The sequence below is a fragment of the Equus przewalskii genome, chromosome 17 (genome assembly GCF_037783145.1).
Source record: "Equus przewalskii isolate Varuska chromosome 17, EquPr2, whole genome shotgun sequence".
Taxonomy (NCBI): Eukaryota; Metazoa; Chordata; class Mammalia; order Perissodactyla; family Equidae; genus Equus; species Equus przewalskii.
In genome coordinates, this window is record NC_091847.1 from 6199500 (window position 1) to 6222011 (window position 22512).

Genomic DNA, 22512 nt, shown 5'->3' on the forward strand with positions numbered 1-22512 from the left:
CCAGGAATGAGGCCAGCTGGACAAGGGAAGACTTCCAATGATTGAGTCTCATTTCACGCATAAAGTTAGCTCCCAGGTGACCAGAAAGAGAAGAGAAGGCACCCAATTCTAACTGACCACCTACTACCTCCTCCATTAAATTCTGGAAATAAAACTCAAAGGGTGAGACCTCTGCTCCTTTGGGACAAAGCCCATCTGATAATATACTCCTAATGATCACATTCATTATGGCCCTCTATCGATCCAAGTAAATTTTAAAAGTCGCTTCTAAAAATTAAAAGAAAAGTTTTTTTTTTTTGTCTAAGAAAATAAAGCAGAACGGTTAACTGTGTGTGCCTATCTATCCTTCTATTGTCCTTATTTACACATATGCACTGTTTAGACGCACACACGTACCCCAGAAATCCCCAGCTTGAACTCACCTAGAGGAAGTCATCTGTTAAAAGGTAAATCAGCCTCAAAAAATACTCAATCTACTTATATAAACACCTATAGAAATATTTTTTCCTCACTATTAAATTTTCCTCCTCTCCATTTCCCATTACAGATTGAAATGGATAGAATATCTATTGACAGGCCTTTCAAATTCCCAAATGTGCAGATAAACAGTTATCTATAAATGAGTGTGAATGTATTTAAGCTCAATGGAGTTAGTTCCTTTTTTTTAAGAATTCTCATCCCTTCTTTTACAGTTGAAGGTCAGTTTCAATTTCTATATGCTTTCCTTAGAGACAAAAGAACAAAGCATTTCAATAGTCCTCAAAATGAAAGCTGACTAACGCAAGCCTCTTAATGAAGCTCATACATTAAAAATCAGCTAGGTTGCGTTCCTTTGTCTGTTTGCTTTAATTAGCAGCCAACTGCATTGATCTTGTTTTGGTCAGATAGCTTTTCTGAAAGCTTTTGAAACCTATTTCTATGCCTCTACATTCTAACAATTACCATAATCCCATTTTACCCCCACAGTTGGATCTTCATTATAATTGAAATTTGTTGTAATTACAGCAGAAGCAGACATTAAGGAATTAAGTGGATGAAAAGAAGAGTATCAGAAGTCAGTTTCCTAAATTTTCCAGGGTCTAGTTCACAGCAGGGAGTCAATTGTCAATTGTTGCTGAGAAAATCCCCAGATAATGGACAAAGCAAGGATGGTCAAATAAGTTTGCAGTGCACATCGGTAACCCCAGTAGTACGACTACGGTTCAAGACAGAGCCTGGCACCCACAGTGGGCATTCCTTCTCCCAGCACTAGCCTTTGATGGCAAATGAACAGCAAAATGGGAGGGTCCTCTCTCCACTCTTCTGAAAACCTAAAGTTTATGACCAAGAGATGCTCAGCACTCTTCAAAGGCTTTTTCTTCAAAGGATAGAATGTTCTGAATAAAGGAGAATTTATCAGTGTTATCTATTCCAATAAGGTTAATCGGAATAACCAGATAAAATGGATGCTGAGGCTGACATACGACTGCAATCTGTGACCCCTGGGTCAAACTGCTTCATTGTTTTCATAGACTAAGCTTAAAAATATTCAATTTGATCTTCAAATAATGCTTTTATCTGTTGTGGAGTCCTATGACTTTACTTGGCAGAGTAAAAGGATTTCATTGCAAAACTAAAAAAGAAAATCACTCATATAACACATGCCAAGAAGGACACACGTTATGACTGGGTTCATCAATCTCCTTCCAGGTTTTGTTATCCAAAGTCCTCCAAGATTTTACTTTCCAATGGAGACCAGTACTGTCCAGGCTGGCTCCGGCTGCTGTGGTCACTGCCGTGGCCTCCAGAACCCAAAAATACTGTGAACAGACATGAGAGCAGCACAGCCTGGATTCTCCAGGATGCTGATCCATTTGGACACTATTGAAAGGTTCTTTTACTTTCACTTTAAAGGTCATGTGATAAAATGAAACTTGAGCTGATGTTTGAGAACCAGAGAATTAGGGGCTGCACTAGAATCTCCTGTTTCTGAGCACAGAGACTGTGTTATGACGGAGTGAGGGCTGGCCTGGGACTGGCCCCTTGTGTCCTAGTTGAGGTAGAGTGTGGGCACCTTCACAGAGGTGACAGGGTGAACTCAAATAACCCAGTCTTCAGATTGGAGAGATGCAAGTTCAAATCCCAGTTCTGTCACTTTCTAGCTTTCATGACATTTGAAATTTATTTCTTTCCTGGCTTTAATTTCCTCTTTAGTAAAATCAAGACAAAAATAGTCTCTGAATTGTTTTGGGAATTAAATTAGGTCTTATAGAGCATGAATAGTGTGAACTCTTATTATTATTTTTATCTGTACTTGCAGGTGGCTTGCGACAGAGACACAGACTATGTTTTTTTTTCTTTCCTACTTTTCATAACAGATATGCTGTTTCCAGTTTATGGAGAGAGGGATTTGATCTACACAGTGCTCAGCTCAGTTTGCTACTCAGCCTGTCTATGCACATCTGGCACTTCTCGTCTCTGTTGCTAACCTCAGGAGCTACTAAGAAAGGTCACACTTCATCTTTGCTCATTTAAGTTTCATCAGTGTCTTGTCCACTTCAGCAGCAAACCTCGCTTCCTGGAGGGAACTGAGCAGCTACCGCTCTTTTTTAGTTAAGATCTGCATGTGGGGCTTGAGAGGTAAGGCAGCAGGGAGCTGAACCAAACCCCGCGGCCACTCACTGCCTAGCAATAAAACCACAGATAGCCACAGGTTGTTGCTACTGATTCTGACCACAGCCCGTCAACAACTTCATTGGCCCTTGACTTTGTGTTTGTTCAAGGAATAGGCTCTGAATCCAATTTAAGCTAAAATGCTATGACCCTTGCACATGGAGATTACAGAGAACAAACACAAGAAAGAAAATACTTCCTTCCATAATTATGTTCTTTTCCTTTCGATTTGTTTAGATTTTTCATTATCTAACTTAAAAGTGTGAAAAACATGGTTCAAAAAGTCTTACATTAATAAGAACCTTAGCTGGAAATGTTCAAAACCCAATTAAGCCAGCTTGGGTAAAGGAGGTGTCATGGGCTCACAGAATCCAAAGAAGAGCTGAACAACTTTAAACGGCATTTGCAGAGAGAACAGGGATGCAGCTGCGCTTCAGACAAAGCTGAACCCGGGCACTTGAATACAACCAGGGCTCTCTCTCTTCCCTGGTCTTTGCTTTGCTCTGTGGGTTGACTTCGCTCACTCTACCTGTATCCCATCTTCTTTCCTATGACAGGGAATAGGGCTGCCAATTGCTAAGTTTTGCAACCTAAGCCTCCTTCTGTCAGAAAGGAAGCTTCCTCTCTAATCTCAAGTTTAGGACTCCCTGGAAGGAGCTAGTTTGTCTTGGCTTGATGGATCAGTCCACCCTGACCAAGGGCTAGGAATCCTGTAAGAATACAGAAGTCCTACAGAAATATGTGGTAGGAATGGGAGGAGATAACCACAGACAGAGGTCCTAGAGACAGAATTACAGATGGCTTCTAAAGGCCTTCCCACCATCCCTGTTTTAACATACTAATCCACACACTCACTGCCTTCATTGTCTCTTACCATTGTATAAAAATTCCTCCTGCCATTTTAGGCTAAGCTTAACTTGTATCCCCAAAAGGCATACTTGTTCCAATCCTACACTAACCTTTCTCTTCTCAAAATTAATAATCCAAGCCATAAAGTTCAGTCCCTAACTGTTCACTAACTGTATTTTTATTCATTTGGAATTGAATGACATGTTGACAGTCAGTTCTCAGATGACTGAGGCCACCTCTCATTTTTGCTTTTAATTTTCCTGCATGAATAAGAAAAAAGCTGGAACTCACCTTGCTTTCACTCCCTCCTAATTCTATGACAGACATCACCAGTCATTCTCTGCAGCGTTCCTCCATTGAGCCTGAGCCCTACCTTGGCATCTCTCAGAATGCTGTCTGAAGCCACCATCACTAGCATCATGGTGGTACAAAATTTGCAGCCTATTTGCCATCCCTAGAGTTTTAGGAGATAGATCATACATTGTGTTACTTCCCTTTTCTTCCTGAATTTCCCCCAGAATGTTTATATATGTGAAATAATGTTAACTCTCTACCATTTGTTAAATGCCACACTCAATGTGCTTGAATCAGTGCTAGGCTATCACAATAATTATTTCAGTTAACCAATAACACAATCCTCTAAGATGGTTATCACTATCTCTAGGAAAGTGAGGATCACACAGTAAGCACCTTATTTGAGATCACAGAAGTTTAAAAGACAGCCTGTAAATCCAGGTATGTACCAATCCAAAGCAGAGTCCAGACATTAGAATTAGAAGGCAAAAAGAGGCACAAGAATTACCTTACTGGGTAAATGTTTGTGTTGTTTAGAAAAAAGGAAAGGGAAGGTTAATGTCTGTCTATGACTCTCCAGTTTGCTTTAACGCTAGCTTTTGAAGCCACTTTGTCTACACTACTGACACCTCATGGTGTTTACTCCAATTTTATTAAACACCTGGGTGCCAATTACAAAAGTATTTTATGTGGATAAGTAATCTGTGGAAAAAAGGGTTTAATAGTCAAATATATTTGTGAAATTGTGAACTGCTTCTAAATAATTCTCCTCTTGCCCAGTTTATAAGTGCTTGGGTGCACATGCGTGCACACACAACACACACAGAAATCCTGAAGGAAAGAAACCCATTTAACTTTACTTGCTCCAGCATTTCTTCAAACTTATTTGAACGAAGAAATCATTTTCCACAGAATACCATTAACATTAGGCAGAACTAGGAGTCTAGCTCCCCACTGTGTGAGAAAATTTGGATGAGACTATATTATGATGAGCTCAATAAGAAAATTTCTTTGTTTAATCTGCTGACATAATATTTCTGAAAGACCAATCAACAGACATCTTGTGGTGTTTGATAAAATTCATATTCCAAGTGTCTATCTCAGATAGAGTTCACCAGAATCTCTGGATAGCAGGGTCCAGAAATCTGCCTTTGAAACAATTTTTCAGGTGACTTTTATGCATTCTAAAACTTGAAGGTACTATCCAATAGGATTGATGTCAACTTTTAACCCATTGGTAGCACTGAAAAGTGTGCCAGGTTAACATCTACAGTCTGGTATGTGTTTTTATTTGAGGCCATTTATGCTAGTACAGACTCAGGTGATGTCAATTAGCTGGCTACAGAGACCCCATTAGGTGGCTTTTATCTTGGAAAGCATCCATCCGAAGACTGGGCTCTCAATCTGGCAAGCACTAACATCCAATCTTGACAGTTTTCCAGGACTATTAGTCACCAGGATTGTGAGTCATGCAAGCAAACCTCTCAAGAGACTGGTGTGTAATACTGGAATTCAAATTCATGAATTTATATTGAAAGCACTAATTTAAAAAGGGCCCCATACTTCCACCTGACTGATCAATATGTCTTCTTCCTTTAGGTAAACTTCATGGAGTTGCAAAATATTAGAAGGCTGTTGGTTAAACTTGAACTCAGAACAAGGATAGTTCCAGGATTTCTGGGTTCAATGCCACTACTTCCTGACTGGCTGATCCAAACCCACACTGGTGAGTGAACTCACACAGATTTTTTTGGCCCAAGGGCGTCTCTCTTTCTCTAAGTAGCTTGGATTTCGGCAGGTAGTTTTTCGAGATCTGTCAATAACCCTAGCATGTACTATGATATCTGGGATGAAAATAAGTGAAAAAACTCCTCTTCTTTAAAATAAATTAGGAACCAAAGCTTTATTCATAGTCTATAATTAGTTTATAAATACATGTTTGCTCAAAATATATCCTTATTTAGAAGGTAACTTTGAACTGGTCAACAGATACAGCAAAAGAATACTTGAAGTAGAAAAGTTTTCTTCCGTAATATAAAGTTTTTGACATTTTGAACTAGTAATAGTTAAGCCATTTGTCTGCCAGGATCTTGGGAGAAATTAAGTCAAACAGTGATAAGACTTTCTCTTCTGATGTAAATGTCTTTGGAGAAGGAGTACCAAGAAAGATTTAGAGCATGGTCATGCCCAGCTTGAGCTGGTAGGGTTGGCATTATATCGACCCAATAGTTCTTAATTCTGATGCCCAGACATAACCCTCAGAATTTCTCCACATGCAGCACTATGTTGCTTAACCAGGAGAAAAATATTAGCTCCATGAGGACTGGTCAAAGTAGAGTGTCTACTCCCGACCTATATAGTCAATTTAGCCATCACTAACCACACATGGCTACCTAAATCTAAATTTCTTAAAATTAAATTAAAAGTTCAGTTCCTCAGTCATAACATTCACGTTTCAAGTTCTCAATAACCACTAGTGACTAGGTGTTGGACAGCATAAAAGAGATCATTTCCATCATTGCACAATGTTCTATTGGACAGTACTGGTCTAGTTCAACTAGTATTTGACTCATTGAAGCAAACATTTATATTACAACCCCATAGGCTTCATCCATTTCCAGGGAGAAATATTCGCATCCATGATGATCCTCCACTCTGAGATCAGGAGTACAGGAATGCAGGGGTGTGCAGTTGATGACATTTCTATCTCTTCCCTTTGATGTTGCACTGGAGAAACGGGCTTCTTCATCTTTTAACTGTCTCAGGTTAACTAGGTCTTAATTTAGCTCTTCATTAAATTAGCATTATCTATCTGATTATCCTATTTGCGATTTTGTTTCTTACCCAACTACTTCCATTTGACAGTCTTCCTTTAGAAATATTAGCATTCATCCAGGAATAGTCCAGCCTGGCAGAGGTATATTCAAGATAATCCATAAAGACTTATTAGATGTTTAGCTTACCTTTCAAAGGGCAACATTATTTCTTTTATTTCTAAGTTGTCTGGGAGCCCATTAACTTCAAATGAAAATACTTGCTAACTATATAATCTTGGTAAAGTCATTTAACACCCACAAACCTCAGTCGTTGCCTTTGCAAAATAAGAATAGTTTATTTTAAACAGTGTAATATATCTCTCCATAGATTTGAACAAGATAATTAGTAGAAGAAAAAAATCTAGCATACTACCTGTCCCATCACTGAATTCTACTAAATTTAGGTGACTTTAGTTAGAACAGAGTATAGAAATAAGTAAGAGGAAAACCTGATAGGAGAAGAATAAATACATCTTCTATATACTTTTTTTCTTTTTTACACAGAGGCTTTAGATGGCATTCAGCAAAAGTTGGAAGTAGCTTCTATGTTACAAGACACTAGAGAATTTGACATAGCCAAATGAATAAGAACAATGTTGTTTAAGTCTCTGCCAGGCACTTTTGAAAAAGAAAGAAAGAAAAAATAAAGACAGTGACAGAGCGTGGATTATGTATGATTCCAATGCTGCTCTGTGGGCTCACAGGAAACCTTTATCCTTCTTCAGTAACTTCACTTTCAGATAAACATCTGACATGGTTACAGACACACTGGCATGCTTCAGTAGCATTTTTTTATCCCACTCCTATTAGGTAACCAATGGCAAAGTCTCAGGCTTTCCCAGCTCAGCCTCCAGGAGCTGCTTAGAGCTCCCTGAATCCAGAGGGTACACTCCCCATATCTTATTACCGGAAGACTGGTGACATCCTTTGGCAATCACCAAAGATATTTTGAATGTTTCTCTAGAGCTGCCTGCTATTCAGACTTGCCTTCTCTTGCAGAGCTAACCCATTTTTTTTTTAAAGCCCAAGATTGAAATAAGGATAATGTGCTTGTATGCTTCCTTCCACTGTAATATTTATAGATTACATTGCTCAAATACATTGCTATGGTTTGCTTGTCTAATTTTATGATGGCCTTGCTAAACAAAAATACCCTTGCTCGCTAGTGCTTACAGAAGGAGCACTTAACACCATGTGAATGATGACAGCTGGCACCAGCTGCTTTTATTAGGCATTCTTGCTATTCAAATAGAGTGATATTTGGTGTGAACCATGTTGGGAAGTTTTCAAGATGAGAAAGAGGTAAAGGGCTTTAACTCTCAAATCTTGGACAGTAGTCTCCAGAGTTTGGGACACGCAAAAATATTCAGGATAACCAAGTTCATTCCATATTTTGAGGCAGTACTGTATCCAGCTCCAAGAGGTGTGTTGAGTTTCATAAGCTTCACATGCACTTCTTCCCTAGTTAATATGAGCAAATGCTGTTAGGGTTCAAATTAGTTAAGTAGTAATTGCAAAGCACATGGTCTCAACTGAATGCATCGGTAAGCATCAAGAACTTTCTCTGGGAAGGCAGAATACAGATACAAACAGGTAACAGTCATGATAGAGAGCTAAATGAAACGGAGAAGGAAAGTGTCAGAGACATTCAAATAAGGAAAGATCACCGTGAACATAGGAGCACCCAGGGAGACTTCATGGAGGAGGTAGGATTTGAACTAGCCTTTGAAAGATAGCCAGAATTTGGGCAAAAAGAATTGGGAAGGGAAGTGCAGACAAGTGAAAGAGCATCAAGTGACTGGAGGCTGGAATGAGATTCTGCTATGGGGCAGGCTGTGGGCCCCTCTGAGAATGCCTGCCCCACTCCTATTTTCATTTCTACTTGCCTGTCAAAATGCACCTAAGATGTAGCTTCATGATTTTGTTTAGCTTTCTTGACCTTGAGCTTCTTGTAGGCAGAGACTTTATATATATATATATATATATATATATATATATATATATATATATATAACACAAATAATATATAAATAATATATAAATATATAAAAATGAATATATATAAATATATATATATATCTGGAATATAGAAGATGCTCAGAAAATGCATACAGATGGAATAATGATTTAATATAGCAGGAGATAAAGGTGGACTGGAAGGGAGAGGTAAAGTCATGGGAGACCTCAAAAGGCAAGCTGGGGGATTTGGATTCTTGCATTTAATGCCTTGCTCCATCATGTGCTGGAGAGCATGTGAAATGCATGTACAGAATCTGAATTTCACAGTAGCTAGACTTGTAATAAAACATATATTTGGGGAAATGGAAGAGAGGTACGAGGCAAATTGCCACTGAGAGAATAGTTCTCAGCTATTTTATTCCCCTATCTAAAAAGTGGTTCTACATTTAGGATAATTCTATCAAGAAAAGTTGTGTTATGAATTTACTATGATGTGGAGAATGAAGTGGTTGCAAATGGAAATTTTAACACAGTCAGGAGCTCGCCCTTGGGGCCTCTTCTTATGGGTTCCTCTACGACAGTGCAAAACATGGCTTTGAAGAAACTACGTGATGGCAGCATAGGTTTTAGAGCTGTGAGAATTTGCCCTGCTCCTTATCAGTGCTTGGCTTCCTTTACTCCTCAGAGGTATGTCAGATGTTCAAGAATTATTTAATATCACTGAAAACAATAGTAATTTGTATTACTCTCCGTACTATTTGCTAAAGTCCCTGCCAACCACATGTTCTCTTTTTTCCCCTAGCGTGTGGGTCTTCTCACGTAAACTCCAGAAATGCAGTTTAACGTGAGTAAGCACGATAATTGGAATGACCTTTAAAATGCATATTCCTCCTGTCACTTTCAGATTCTCCGGCTTTACCAAACTGCCAGCTGAAATATCACTCCACCTTCACACTGGTGTTTACTGTGGGTGGGCAGACACATACTTTTTTTTTCTCTTTTGCTACGTGTTGGTGTAACCTGTATGGTATCAGGAATGAATTACCAGAAGGCAAACCCTTTAACCACAGCAGCCAGGACGGTGGTGTGCATGTGGGGTAGAGTGACTATGAGGACGTTATTAACGGCAAATAGAGGAATTCCCAGCACACTTGCGTTTTGGGAAAATGTGGAGAACTTGTTTTCAGCTAAAACTCCAGTTAGAAAGTCCCTTCTCACTAAAGAAAGCAGAATTTTACACTTCTTATCTATCCTCTTAGTCCCTACAGCAAACAGCGATTTCAGCAGAGGATATACACATACAGGAGGCTGTGATCAGAATCGCCAGCCAAGGGTTTGCAGGAGGCCTGGGAAAGTGCTAACCTCTGAGAAATTCACTGATTGAGATAGGCAGTGACCTCAGAACTCTTCCATCTGCAGAGTATGAGGATAGTAACACCCACATCTCCCTTTCCTGGCACACTGCCCCTGCCCCTGTAAAAACCAGCCTTCCTCTCAGATTCTCCTCCTGCTCTGTCTATTGCTTCATGCCACTCATCCTATTTCAGAACATATATGTTTATTTCCATGATTATTTGGTCAAAATATGTGTCCCTCCATGAAGCTTTCTGAAGAAAGGGATAATCTACTATGTTCACTCAACTGTTCCCTCAGCCCCCACCCAGCACCTGACACAGCAGAGGTGTTGCAAATACAAGACATGAATGAATGAACGAATGAATGAATGGCCCATAATAATAAAGAACAGGACCCCGATCCAAAGACACAAGGAAGACCAGTGACTCTCTGTCTCATTCTCCTGGATCCCCAAGGCAAAGAAATGTGCCTAGCACATAGTAGGTGCTCAGAAAAGATTTGTTGAATGAATAGTTGGGTCACAGAGGAAGATCAGCGGAGCATGGGCAGTCTCTCAGCAAGTAGGAATGAAAAAGGCGTCAGGACTCACTGGATAGAGTCATATTGTGTGTACTGTGTGTATGAATATCTACACATGTATGTGCACACACAAAGACTAAAGTTAATACATCTGATTCTCATTTCAGAGTGTGAAATTCTGCAATTCTCGATAAAATTATTTGGTCAAATCTGTAAACCTCGAGTTGTTTCAGAACCACATCTGTGATTATTTTGATACTTAGAGCACAGATAGCCGGCTACCTAATTATCACAGTGAAAATTATGTTTTTAAGCATGGGTAAAAGGAGGTAGCAAGGTGATGATAATACCTTTGCACAGTAAAGTTAATGGTGTTCCGGCTGCACTAGTCATCCCGTGAATTCAGAGACTGTAAAGTTTGATATGTTAAACTTCTTTGCAGGCACTATCTGCTTTAGGTTTGTTTGTTTCCCTTGGCGTGTTCCAGGTGTAGCGATGCCTCCTGCTGGCCACTGTATGTCCCAATGTTAGGAGAGAAAGGCCCTGTTGTTGGCCTAGTAAATCACGTCAAAGCGATCTTTTTAAGATGAAGCTAAACCTGGAGGGAAGATTTCAAATTTGTAACTCAAACCAAGTGAAAACATTAATCACTTGTCCAAAAAATAAAGTAGGTTATGTATGCAGGTAAATTATTCAGAAAAGTGTCATCTTTTTCTGCCTGGGTATAAGTTTTCTAAAACGTGGTTGCTGAGATATGTAGAGACCCATCCATTTCTGTCTCTCCTGCTTTTAACTTTAAGAACTGTCATATTCCTGTTCACAGTCAATCCTTGTCACAACTCTGAGAGGGAAGCAGTAATAATATCACCTTCTCTTGTTTAACACCTTACAGTCATAAAATGTACACATTGTCCCCGTTTGACAACTGAGGGAGCTGAGATACGAATAGGTTAAGTGACTGGTTGTGTTCAAAGTCAGGCTAAAATGCCAACAACAGGGTCTTCACCACCTCAAAGTCTGAGTTTGATTCCATTTTGAGGTAAATTATAAAATTTACGTTAAAGTTGGTTTCCTCATCTGCCAACTGGCCAGGCCAGTATTCCCTTTGGGCCTTGTGAGAGTTAAACCGAATGGTGTATCATCATGCTAACCATGCCTGTGAAGCAAGAGCAGGTGGGTCTAACTCAGCATTTGGAAGTCAGCATCACAGGAAAACCCAGGAGGCCGGATTCTAGTTCTGTGAACTTCCTATGAGATATCTTAATTCAAGATAAAAATAATATAGAGCTAATTTTAAACTCAGGTTTCACTGCAGAAACATGTGAGGATATTTTATCACAGGTCAGACCTCTTTTCTCCCGAACTCAAAACACTTTAAGCTCCTTTTGTCTTCCAACTGTGTCTATAAATCGTGCTTACCATGGGCCACCGATGGATACTTTTGGACTACAGAAAAACAGTGTTAAAGGGTACAGGCGCTTTGCCTCAGCAGCCCGATGAATGGACACCAATGTAGACGAGAAAAAAACAAAAGTGACATTGCCGTATAGAAGGGAGTACTCTTTGGAGAATGTGAAAAATGATGGAAAGCCCTTATCAGGATGTTGGATGAAGGCTTATTGAGATATTGATTGTGCGAAGGGAGCAATAAAGGAAGATTCTCTTTCTTCCTATTATTAATTTAGAAATGTTTTTCTGCAGAGTTAAAAATAAGCACTGCCTCACAGAAGTGACTTAAGAATCTAAAATAAACTTTTTTCATGTTTTGATTCAGATCAAAAGTTTTCCTTGGCTTCTATGCCGTCTGAGATGTCTAAATTTCTTAGCCAGTATTTCTCAGGAGAGATGATCCAAGGACCCAGTGATTTTGATAGACATTTTCTTACTGCTGTCTGAGCGTGCACATCTCACCTCAACCTCATAGCTATAGCTCTTGGAGTGAATCCCTCATCTTTGGAAGTGCTTGTGATAATTCACCCAGCTCATTGTCCTGGCTTTGTTTTCAGCATCAATATTTCAGATTACCAGATGGTGGGGAAGAGGCTCGCAATCTTCTGAGGGGATGGAATGAAGTGCCACCCTTGGCTTTGTTGGTACTCTGTGTTTTCCATGAATCAAAGGCACCTTTGTGCCCTTCCTCATGCACAGGTAGAGAAGCACCATTTCATCAAGATAATGATCCACTTTTCTTGTGAAAACAAGTGGTGAGAGAGATGAGTTTGGTAACAGAACACAGATGCACTCATTAAAGGTCACTTACTCAAATCAATTCCTGGTTTCATATTCTTCCAAAGCCCTTATTCTCTACTGACAATCAAAGAGGTTTAAGATAGGTGGTGGGCAGTAACACTCATTGAAGAAGCAGACAATTAAGTCAGTACTTTTTCTGTTAGGCACCAAAGCAGCTCAAAATTTATCTCCTTAAGTTCAGTTAGTTCTTAGGCTCCTCTATTCCCTAATCAGCCCAAAGGAACAGATAAGTGTTAATCTCTTGGTGGAGGCTTTCGGTCTCTCTGAGTCTCTCTCAGTGTGTTTGTCACAAGGTTGTGACAATCAGCTTCATGGATGATAACCCCTCAAGCATCTGTGGTGGTCCATCCATTGCAGCCCAAATCCCTTTTCTTCCTGTGTTGATACAACCTGCCTCATGATTTGAACACAAGATGAAAACACATCATTTTCTACTTTGCAATCCTACTGAAGAATGCAGGATGCCTCCTATCTTCAAAGTTAGAAGTAGTACACTGCAAGGGAAGGCCTAACTAATCTCTTCAACCAGACTCCTTGGTTTGTAGCCACGTTCTCCCATGTACTTGCTGTGGGATCTTGGACAAGTCACAGGGCCACTGTGCCTCAACCTCATTCTATAAAACGGAGTTTTATTAGTATTACTTGTTGTGAGGATCTCTCTCTCTCTCTCTCTATATATATATATCTATAATATATATATAAGAATATATATATATTACACACATACACACACCCCCACACTTACAAGATGGGCTGGCATACAGTAAGTATTACTTCAGTAGGAGCTATCACTATGGCCTCTTACTCAGATTTTAAACCATTTAGCATCCTGCCAATTTCCCTATGGCCTTGACTTTAAGTTCTCCTTGACCCACTGATGCCAATGCAAGCTTTCCCATCTAGACAAATGTCCAGCACCTCACCCGTTCTCAGTCCCAGCCTTATTCTCTCCACCCTGCCAAGAATACCCCTGCTTGACCTCCATAAACCTAGTCCACTCTTCAAGTTCCTCTTGATATCTCATTTCATGAGTGACACTCCCTTGACCTGCTGTGGCCACCCAAGCCCATCTCTCCTCTTTCTCTGGCCTTTAGTCAATAGGTCCTCCCCATTTATATGAATTAAGGAATCAGCAAAACCTGTATTTCAGTCCTGGCTCTACCAATTTCTAAAAATGTGACCTCAGGCAGCTTACTGAACTTCTGTAAGCATCAGTAGTCTTGTCTCTAAAACAACAATAATAGAGCAAATCAATGGCTGTCAAATCCAAGTGAGCATGAGAACCAACTGGAGGACTTGTTAAAACTCAAGTTGCTCCTTTCCCAAAGTTTATGGCCCACTAGATATGGGTTGGAGATTGAAAATATGCATTTCTAACAGGTTGCCGGGTGATAACTAGTGTTGCTGGTCTGGGAGCTACATTTTGAGAACCATTTTGTGGATGTTGCAGGACTGCAGAGAGAATTAAATAATATTTAGAGGATGTTTGCTCAGTAACTGTTACATAAAATATAACCTTTCCTTTTCCTCCATGAAATACACTAAAAATGATAAATAAAAACAGCAGAAGTGCTCTTGTTTTGATTTTGGCCCCATCCCATGAGTTAAAAGAGAACACCATATTGTAGCATTTCTCACTTTAGAGTTAGAAGCTCAGATTGTGTGGGCATTGCCCTTACAATAACTTTTCTGGCACCCACTACAAAGGCTTTCAATTTTAGAGAAGAGCTAAAACATATGCATTACCCTGGAATGTAATCTTTTTACATAATCTACTGTTTTTAACAAACTTCCACACAGGGTGCGTTTTTAGCATAAGTCTGCTTATGGGAGGTCATCCAACAGAATGCTTCACCACTTTCAGTGTTTACAACACTCTGAACCAAGGAGGTAGGAATATTGACCAAAAAGTTTAGCAGATGCTTTTCTTAAAAGAATGTGTGTTGGGGAAAAGCGAAGTGATTATGGAGTGAGAAGCTATATTTCATAACTTACTTGGCTGAAAGGAATTCAAAGCAGTGTTCTATATGTTATCCACTCATTGGAACAAGCAGATTCTTTAATTTTAGAGGGGATTAGAGTAAAAAGACTCCACAGGATAGAGTAGCAAAGACCCCAGGAGCAGAGCGCCTGCTTCCATACCTGGCTTTGCCATACTCTGGGATTCCTATTTTCTTCTAAGCAAAGCCAGAGCTGAATGATCTCCAAGCACTTTCCCTAACATTATCACTCTATGAGGAAATGACTCAGGAAATGGGACTTGTGACCACAGAAATCCTTTGCTAGCACCAGAAGACCAGATGAAATCAGCCTCTATCAATCTTTACGAAGGTTTGTAGAAATATTTTTTGGTGGATGAAGTTACTCACGTGAGAACGGTACCACCACCCCCACAGGATATGAGGCTTATCTAGAAAGAAAGATCAAGCTATGGCTCTCACTGGGGCCAGCAAGCCAATTCTCCCCCAAGTACAAAAAGACAAGTTATGTTTGTTGGCAGCTGCAGCTGTTCTAAGACTGCACTCCCTTCCAACCAAAATATCCCTTCATTCAGGCTCATATGAGGATCTGACTGTTTTCATTTATATTCACAAAGGTTTTATAGTGGGAAGCAGAGGAGGAGCTGAGTGACAAAGACCAGGAAAGTCTGGAGGGAAATGAAATTCACTTGTCCCCCACAGTGTCTCTTGGACTGATTTCAACATCATTTGGAGAGAGACATTGAGACCAAGCTGCTGGAAATTTTCAGAGAGCCTGTGAGACTGTAATCAGGAGGACAGCTGCATGGGGGCACAGTTTGAGCAGGACCCATCCCTTCCCCCATCTACACTGCTTTTATACAGAATTCCCACAATCCCATGGCCTCCAGGGTTGGAAATTTTAGGGCAGTGGTTTTCAAAGTCTGGTCCCAGGGCCAGCCCAGAAGCACCAGCAGTACCCTGGAATTTGTTAGAAACGCAAATTCTCCAGCCCACTACAGCAAAATCAGAGACTCTAGGGGCAGGGCCCAGCATTTTTAGTTTTACAACCCTTCCCGGTGATTCTGGTACAAACATGTTGGAATTTGCCTGCAAAATTTAAGGAGGCACTCACTCCCAGTTTGATGTAAATTCAGGATCTGCACATGCATGAATCTGGAAATAACAACTGCCTTAAATTCTGTGCCATAGGCATATCACATGTTTTCCTCACCTCATGCAGGCCCTGAGAACCAATGTTTTAGGAGAACACAAAGACCACAACTTTGGCACCCACATTGATGGACATTTTCCTAATGGGCAGTAATTGGTGGTCCAGACGAGCAGCAACTCTGAATAAGTGGAAATCAAAATGGGAAGACACAGAGCAGAATGATTTGAGGGCACAGGTGAGGTATATCTATGAGGATCCACCCCAGAAACTACTGGGAGTCACTTGGCCATAGTGAGGGTTGGGAAAACTTCAGAGAGAGACCTGAGCTTCTCTTCTTCCCACGGAAGCTAGAGAGTTAGCAAATCTTTGGCTATGGAAATTAACATGGCAGACATTTAGTGAGTATTTATTGTTTACTAGACATGCAGCTGAGGACCTGACTTCTCACATCCCCTCATTTAACAATCAATGCAAATGTAGGTTTTATGATCCTGGTTTTGCAAAAGAGAAAACATAGACAGAAAGGTTTAATAATGTGTCTCCTATCTCAAGCTCATAAGTAGTGGACTGGGAATTAAACACTCTCTACGACCTCTCAAATTTGCTGCCACTTGGACTGAGATTAATGAATTTCCCCACGTATGACTTCCACTGGCCCCCACCTCAGCCAGCTGACTCACCAGTATCCCTATTTGCTCCCCCAAGCACAGTTTCACACATTGGATCTTGTCTTCTCTTTGAATTCTTAGACAGCACTTGGTGATTCGGTTCTTCTGCCCTCGACTTTGAACCCTGTAGGACTGGATATGGTTCCTAGAACTGACTTGTTGGATCCTCTGAGAAAAGTCCTAGGAAGAGCTACTTCTTGACCTAGGCCACTGAGAATGGGCCACCCTTACTTCATTCAGACCCTGCTTGACACTGCACACCACTTTGAATGTTCCTCTTTTAAATGGAATCTCATTAGCACCTAAAGTTTACAAGTAATTTGATACACTGCATATTCTTGAAAAACTTTCATATGGAAAGGAAGAAGATGGGTTTATATATAGAAAGCCACAGACACACAATGACTGGTACGTCCAAGTCAGTGCCTTTTGGGTCAATAGTACAAGGAAGTACAAGAACTGGCAGTGTCCAACTCTGGACTGCAACTTTCTGTCCTGTGACCATGAACCAGTTGACCTACATCTCCAGGTTTTAGTTTACCCCCTTTAAAAAATGGGTTATTAATTCTCTTGTACTCCCATGGCTTCAACAGCTTTACCCAACTTACCCTATTCAAGTATATACATAAGACTACTTCACTCATTCACCTAATGCCTATCTATGACATTGAATAGCCATGGGTCTGATAAACAGGTGTTCAGGGAATGAAGTATTTATGGAGGGTGACTTTGCTCTATGATACTTCAGAATATCATGTCTTGCCTACTTCAAGTTTAAGGAGGTACAAAGAGATAAATGTAGCTCATGGAAAACAGGGGCTTGGACTGTGGAGAGCATGGGGTTGGAGATTCAGCCCACAGAAGAGGGATAGTGGCTACACATGGATTCTAGAGATTTAGAAAGACTATTGAAAGTGCATGGGGTCTATTGGGAATGCTCTGTTATGGTCTCAACTGTGATTCTTACAAGGATAGTTTGCCTTTTTCTTCCCAACCTGTCCTTGGACTGTCAAGCACAAAGCAGTCCTGCACATGAAACCTCATAAAGCCAACACTTTTCCAGCTACCAGAGCTGTGGGCCAGGCCCATTACTTTACTTCCTTTCTTCCCTGAGACCATAAGATTTGGTAATTTTCCCATTACTGAGATGCAAATTGTTATTTTAGTTATCTTTGTCCCTGAGAAGGGACACTCCCAGCTTTTATTCAAGACATTGTCTCAAGGGTGGCTTGTGTACTTGCAGTGGCTGGCCTGCAGCCCCAGGCACCATCTCAAAGGGAACTTGCTTAAAGGACCTGTCAGGAGGAACCTCTTATGATTTTGGAAGATTTGTGCTTCTGTGAAAACTTCCTTGGTTTTCCCAAAGTGAGTAGCACTAAGAGTCTTAAGTGTGTAAGACGCCCAGTGGAGTCTAGCAAGTAAGGGAAGCTAGGAGGGCTGGCTGATTCCCATGCACAGCCAGGGCAGCTTACTCTGAGGGAAAAGAGGGAGCAGTGGGGCAGGCAACCACTGAGAGGACAGGAAGCAGGCCTGGGTCTCTATATCCTCTGAGGAAGGGGCAGAGAGAGATGTGTCTGGGAGAGAAGAGACTCTTAGGCCAGATCCAAGGCTGTCCTCATGGACTTTCTAGACAGGAGCACAGGTAAGAAAAACTACAGCCAGACTGTTCTCCCCCCCGAAGCCCCATGACACCCCACCGCCACCCCTAAGTGGTAAGCTTCTTGAAGGCAAAGACTAACTTGCTCTTACATCAGGTTTACATTGGTTAACACGTTAAAAATAAAATACAAGATTCAGAAACCACCTGCTTTTCTAACCCCTGCCCCTCTCCAATAAATGTTAAATATAAGTTCAAGAAATAATTAATTAAGCAAAGCCTTTTACGACAGTTTTCCCTTCTGTTAGAGACACTGTCTGGTAAATCAAGAAAAACATACCTTTTACCCACTAAACTAAACACAATCCCTTATCATACAATTAACCAAAACACAATCGTATGTAATACAATTATACTGACTACAATTACACAAAAGTAATGATGCAGTATAGATGGCAATGAGTTTCATGTAATCCAAAATAATGAGAGCGTCCTTGATTAGCAATTAACTTATCATAAGAGATCCCTATTGATAAATGTTCCCTCTATTGATACACACTTTGCAAAAGGTCCTGCTGGCTGGTGAAGTCAGACACTTCCCCCTCACCATCAATAAAGACTGTCGGGGTGGCTGCTCTTCCATGTGGTATCTTTTATTCTGAGGTCTCTAAACTAGCTCATTCTAAAAAAGCACATATTTTATTACACACTTTTCCAGCTGGTTAAATAGAAAAAAAAGAAGCAGAAGAGCCAGGAAGTCTGTATGATTTGTTGACGATCTCATGTGTGGTGGTATTAACAGAGAAACATGCGCATAAAGCTTCACCAAATTATATCGGTCATTCAAAGCATTAGAGGAAACTATGGTCGGCAGAGCTGATTTCTGTGCCGCTCGGGAAAGGCACCTGCTACCTCTCATCATTGCTCCCCTGGACTGGAGCAGCCACTTCTCTAGCTCTGGGCTGGTTCTCTTTCAACCCATCCTTGTCACTTTTTCTTGAGTACTCTTTCTACTAAGAATATCGGACTTCTTTCCTTCCTGATTCTCACCTAGAACATGAAACCAAATTCCACAGGCACAGTTCTTCGTAACTGGTACTGGCCCACAGCTGTAGCATATTCACATCATGTGCTCTACCACAATGACCTATCATCCCCGCTGAGCTATATTTTATTGAATCTAAGACACCATTAATTATAAGACATACCATTATTTTATATGCCACTAAGAAAAATAAATGTTGCCAACTAAACTATTACACACCATCAACTGTAAAATGTACCCCAATAATAGAGATTTTAAAATGAAAGTAGGTGTTTTGTGTTGATGACATCCTTACAAACCATGATCCCTCCAATTCCATGCCCTCTCACATGCTACATCCTGCCAACTCATTGAACATCAGCACCCCCACTCGTCAGCCAAGTCTGCATGTCCTTTAAGATTCGGCTTATCACCACTTCCTCAAAACCTCCTTGACCTCATTCTCCAGAGGCCAGACCAAGTTGCTGCTGTCATCTGTCCACAAATAAGGATGCACTTCTTGGTCATTTATCACACTTTATTGTAGTGACTAATGTATTCCCTGATGAAACACATGCAGAGACGCTATATCATCAACACACAGGCAGGCACTTAAAACACACTATTCACCCAATTAACAAATGATATTTTGACCAGGATAAGTAGAATTGGAAGAAAAAGGAGGCAAGAGAAGAAACATGGGAAACATGATAAACCTTGCTGGAAATTCAGAATGGATCCTCTTTAATTTTCTGCAGCAGTCTTTTGAATCTAGAAACTTCAAATATAAGAGCCACCGCCAAGGAGAAACGAAGAGAGAAACTGAGCTTTTGCTAGATTTGTAGGCTGCACAGTAAAAGTGCTGATTCTCTCTGTCCAGCATCTGGTCTCTTTTGGGCCAAAGATGCAGTGGGTTAGGGGCAGTGACACAAAGATCAGCCACCGCCAGGAGCTGCTGTGTACTACTGGGCACCGCCATTGCCTCTGGTATGGGATTCCCAGAGGGCCTGTAGCTCATCTGCCTGTGTTAGAAAGGACTCTCCCTGCAGTGAAGAATGAAATGGTTTAGGAGAGAAGTAATTCCTCCTTCTTTTTGCTTTACTCTTAACTTCAAAGTAATCAAATGTTGTTTATGCATAAAATTTTAATCCTTTCACAAATTTGTATTTTGATTTAATTTGCATATCCCATTTACTGCAAGTCAACATGAAGAGAGACTCGACTAATTTAAACCATTTTTCTCTGGGCTTGAAATCCTTTCAGAAATATTTTCCATTAGGCAACTCAATTATGTCTAATATGGCTAATGTCAGTGGATTAGAATTTTGCTTAAAGAAACTCATATTTAGAACAGTGAGAATGTGAAAGGGGGTGGGAGAACAGAGGAGAAGAGACAATAATTACCTGTCTTTGATGCTACACAGATCAATGTGTAAATCACTAAAATTCCCCAGAGAACCTTGCTGAACTGAAATGAGGTCCTTGGGCTGGTTATCAATAAAGATGAGCCTCATGCAGCCTTGGAAAGCCTTAATGGGATTTAAACATTGGGAATCGGTGAGATTGTCGGGGCACCCTGTGGGACAGAGAAAAAAAAATGAAGAAGAATGCTGAAATGATCAGTCATTGCTTTGGCGATCTATTGATGGAAAACTTTGAGGTCTAATTATTTTGGTGATTTTTCATTCACAGCAGTGCGCACGTTTTTGTTGTAAATCCTAGCATTCTCGGAGAGGGGACAGAATTGGTACAAAATGGGGCATACTCAATCACAGTATAGAACACAAAACAAAATGTGTTAAAAGTAACACCAATACTATAGCATTTATCTCGTTGTTACTTCTTTTTTCCCATTGGTAAGCTATTTGTCCTTCTTGTACATGGTATACTTTACTCATGCCAAGGAAGCAACATGCTATAACTACTTAGGAATTTCTGTTCTGTCTTGAAACACTTCTAAATGCACAATTCAATTCTGAATTACACTTTCAAAGGAAATTATGCTCTAGGTAGCATAGTAATTGTCTGGTTAATTGTCTAGCAGAGTAATTGTCTGGTTAATTGTTAGCATTGCCAGGCTTAGTTCCTGAGAAAGGTACACATAGGAGCGTAAGTGGAATTTTGAAGTGATCTGCAAAGCAAGTCCAAACGTGAAAGGAACTAAGGATTTAAACACACTCTGCTATAGAGCTGTAACAGCATACATGAAAGCTTAACACCATACCTTCGTAAAGGGTGTTCTTTTAAAAAAATTCGTCGCACTGATTTAGCAGAGCTTGAAAATAGGGCATATCTACTCCCCATTAAGACAGGTAGAGAGCTACATAGCTATAGGAGTTTGTGCTCTTTGTAAACTCCACCCCGATGGTTTTAATAGGTTCAGAGCATATGGGAATGCAAGCCTGAAAAAGTGGCAATAACCCATAAATAATTGGGAATTATTTCAGCCATCTCTAACAGACAGTCACTGTTGGGCTGAAGCCCAGCAGCTGGTTAACAGCTCACAGGCACCCTATAAAATGAAGAGAGATGCTACAACTTCTAATTGAAGCTGTAGAGAGAATTTATGTAAGTTGACGATTATTACTCAAACTCATTTTCACCTTCCTTAAGTTTACAGTCTACATGTGCGGCGTTTGTTTAAACACTGTTCAAATCACAGATAAATCTCCACTTCCTAATCCCAGGGCCCCTGAAGATCCACATTTAACTTCAACTGGGGGAGGGGAGCCATTTTGCCTTGGAGGCATTTCAGATGCTTACTTACCATAATTAATTCAACATCATTTCCCCAGAAATAAACGCTACTGTTTTTCTCCCTCTGTTGATGAAACATGCATATGATGCACAATTACACAGTCTGTGAAAGATGGCTGTAGGGCCCCAAGTCCCTTCCTCTGTAGCCTTTGTGCTACGTTTGCTAGCATCCCTCTGCTGTCACTCATGGGTTATGGAGGACACAGATCTGGGATTTAATCCTAGTTCTACTACTCACACAAATTATTTCATCTCAGCAAACACTCATCTTATTATCTGTGAAATGGGACTAATATTACCTACTTCACAAAGTTACTGCATGAATTACATGAGGTAAGACATAAAACATTTACAGAAAATGGAAATGTTTCCTTTTTACAGGAATTTGTTATTCTTGCACACGTGGAGAGTTGGAGTGAAGGACAGAGGCCCTTCCTGAGGCCTTAAAATCAAACCATAGAGATATTGCTCCACACTGCTTCCCTCCTAGGACACCTTGATATGTATGCTGCATCTGTGCAAAGTCCTTTTTCGTATATCAAAGCTTAACCACATGTCATTGGTATGAGAGAAGTGATTTGTAAATTCTATTTAAGAGATTTCATCTTATCACTTTATACAATACTCCTCTTCAGTTTT

At 40.4% G+C, this 22512-nt stretch overlaps 1 protein-coding gene across 2 annotated transcripts in view; it reads right to left on the minus strand.

The window, feature by feature from the left end:
* CNTNAP5 (contactin associated protein family member 5) overlaps positions 1–22512 on the minus strand; it is a 769999-nt gene that overhangs the window by 325986 nt on the left and 421501 nt on the right. For both annotated transcript variants that reach the window (XM_070581024.1, XM_070581025.1), the window contains exon 10: positions 20521–20692. In XM_070581024.1, coding sequence (XP_070437125.1) covers positions 20521–20692 — 172 coding nt within the window. The remainder of the gene's footprint in view (positions 1–20520; positions 20693–22512) is intronic.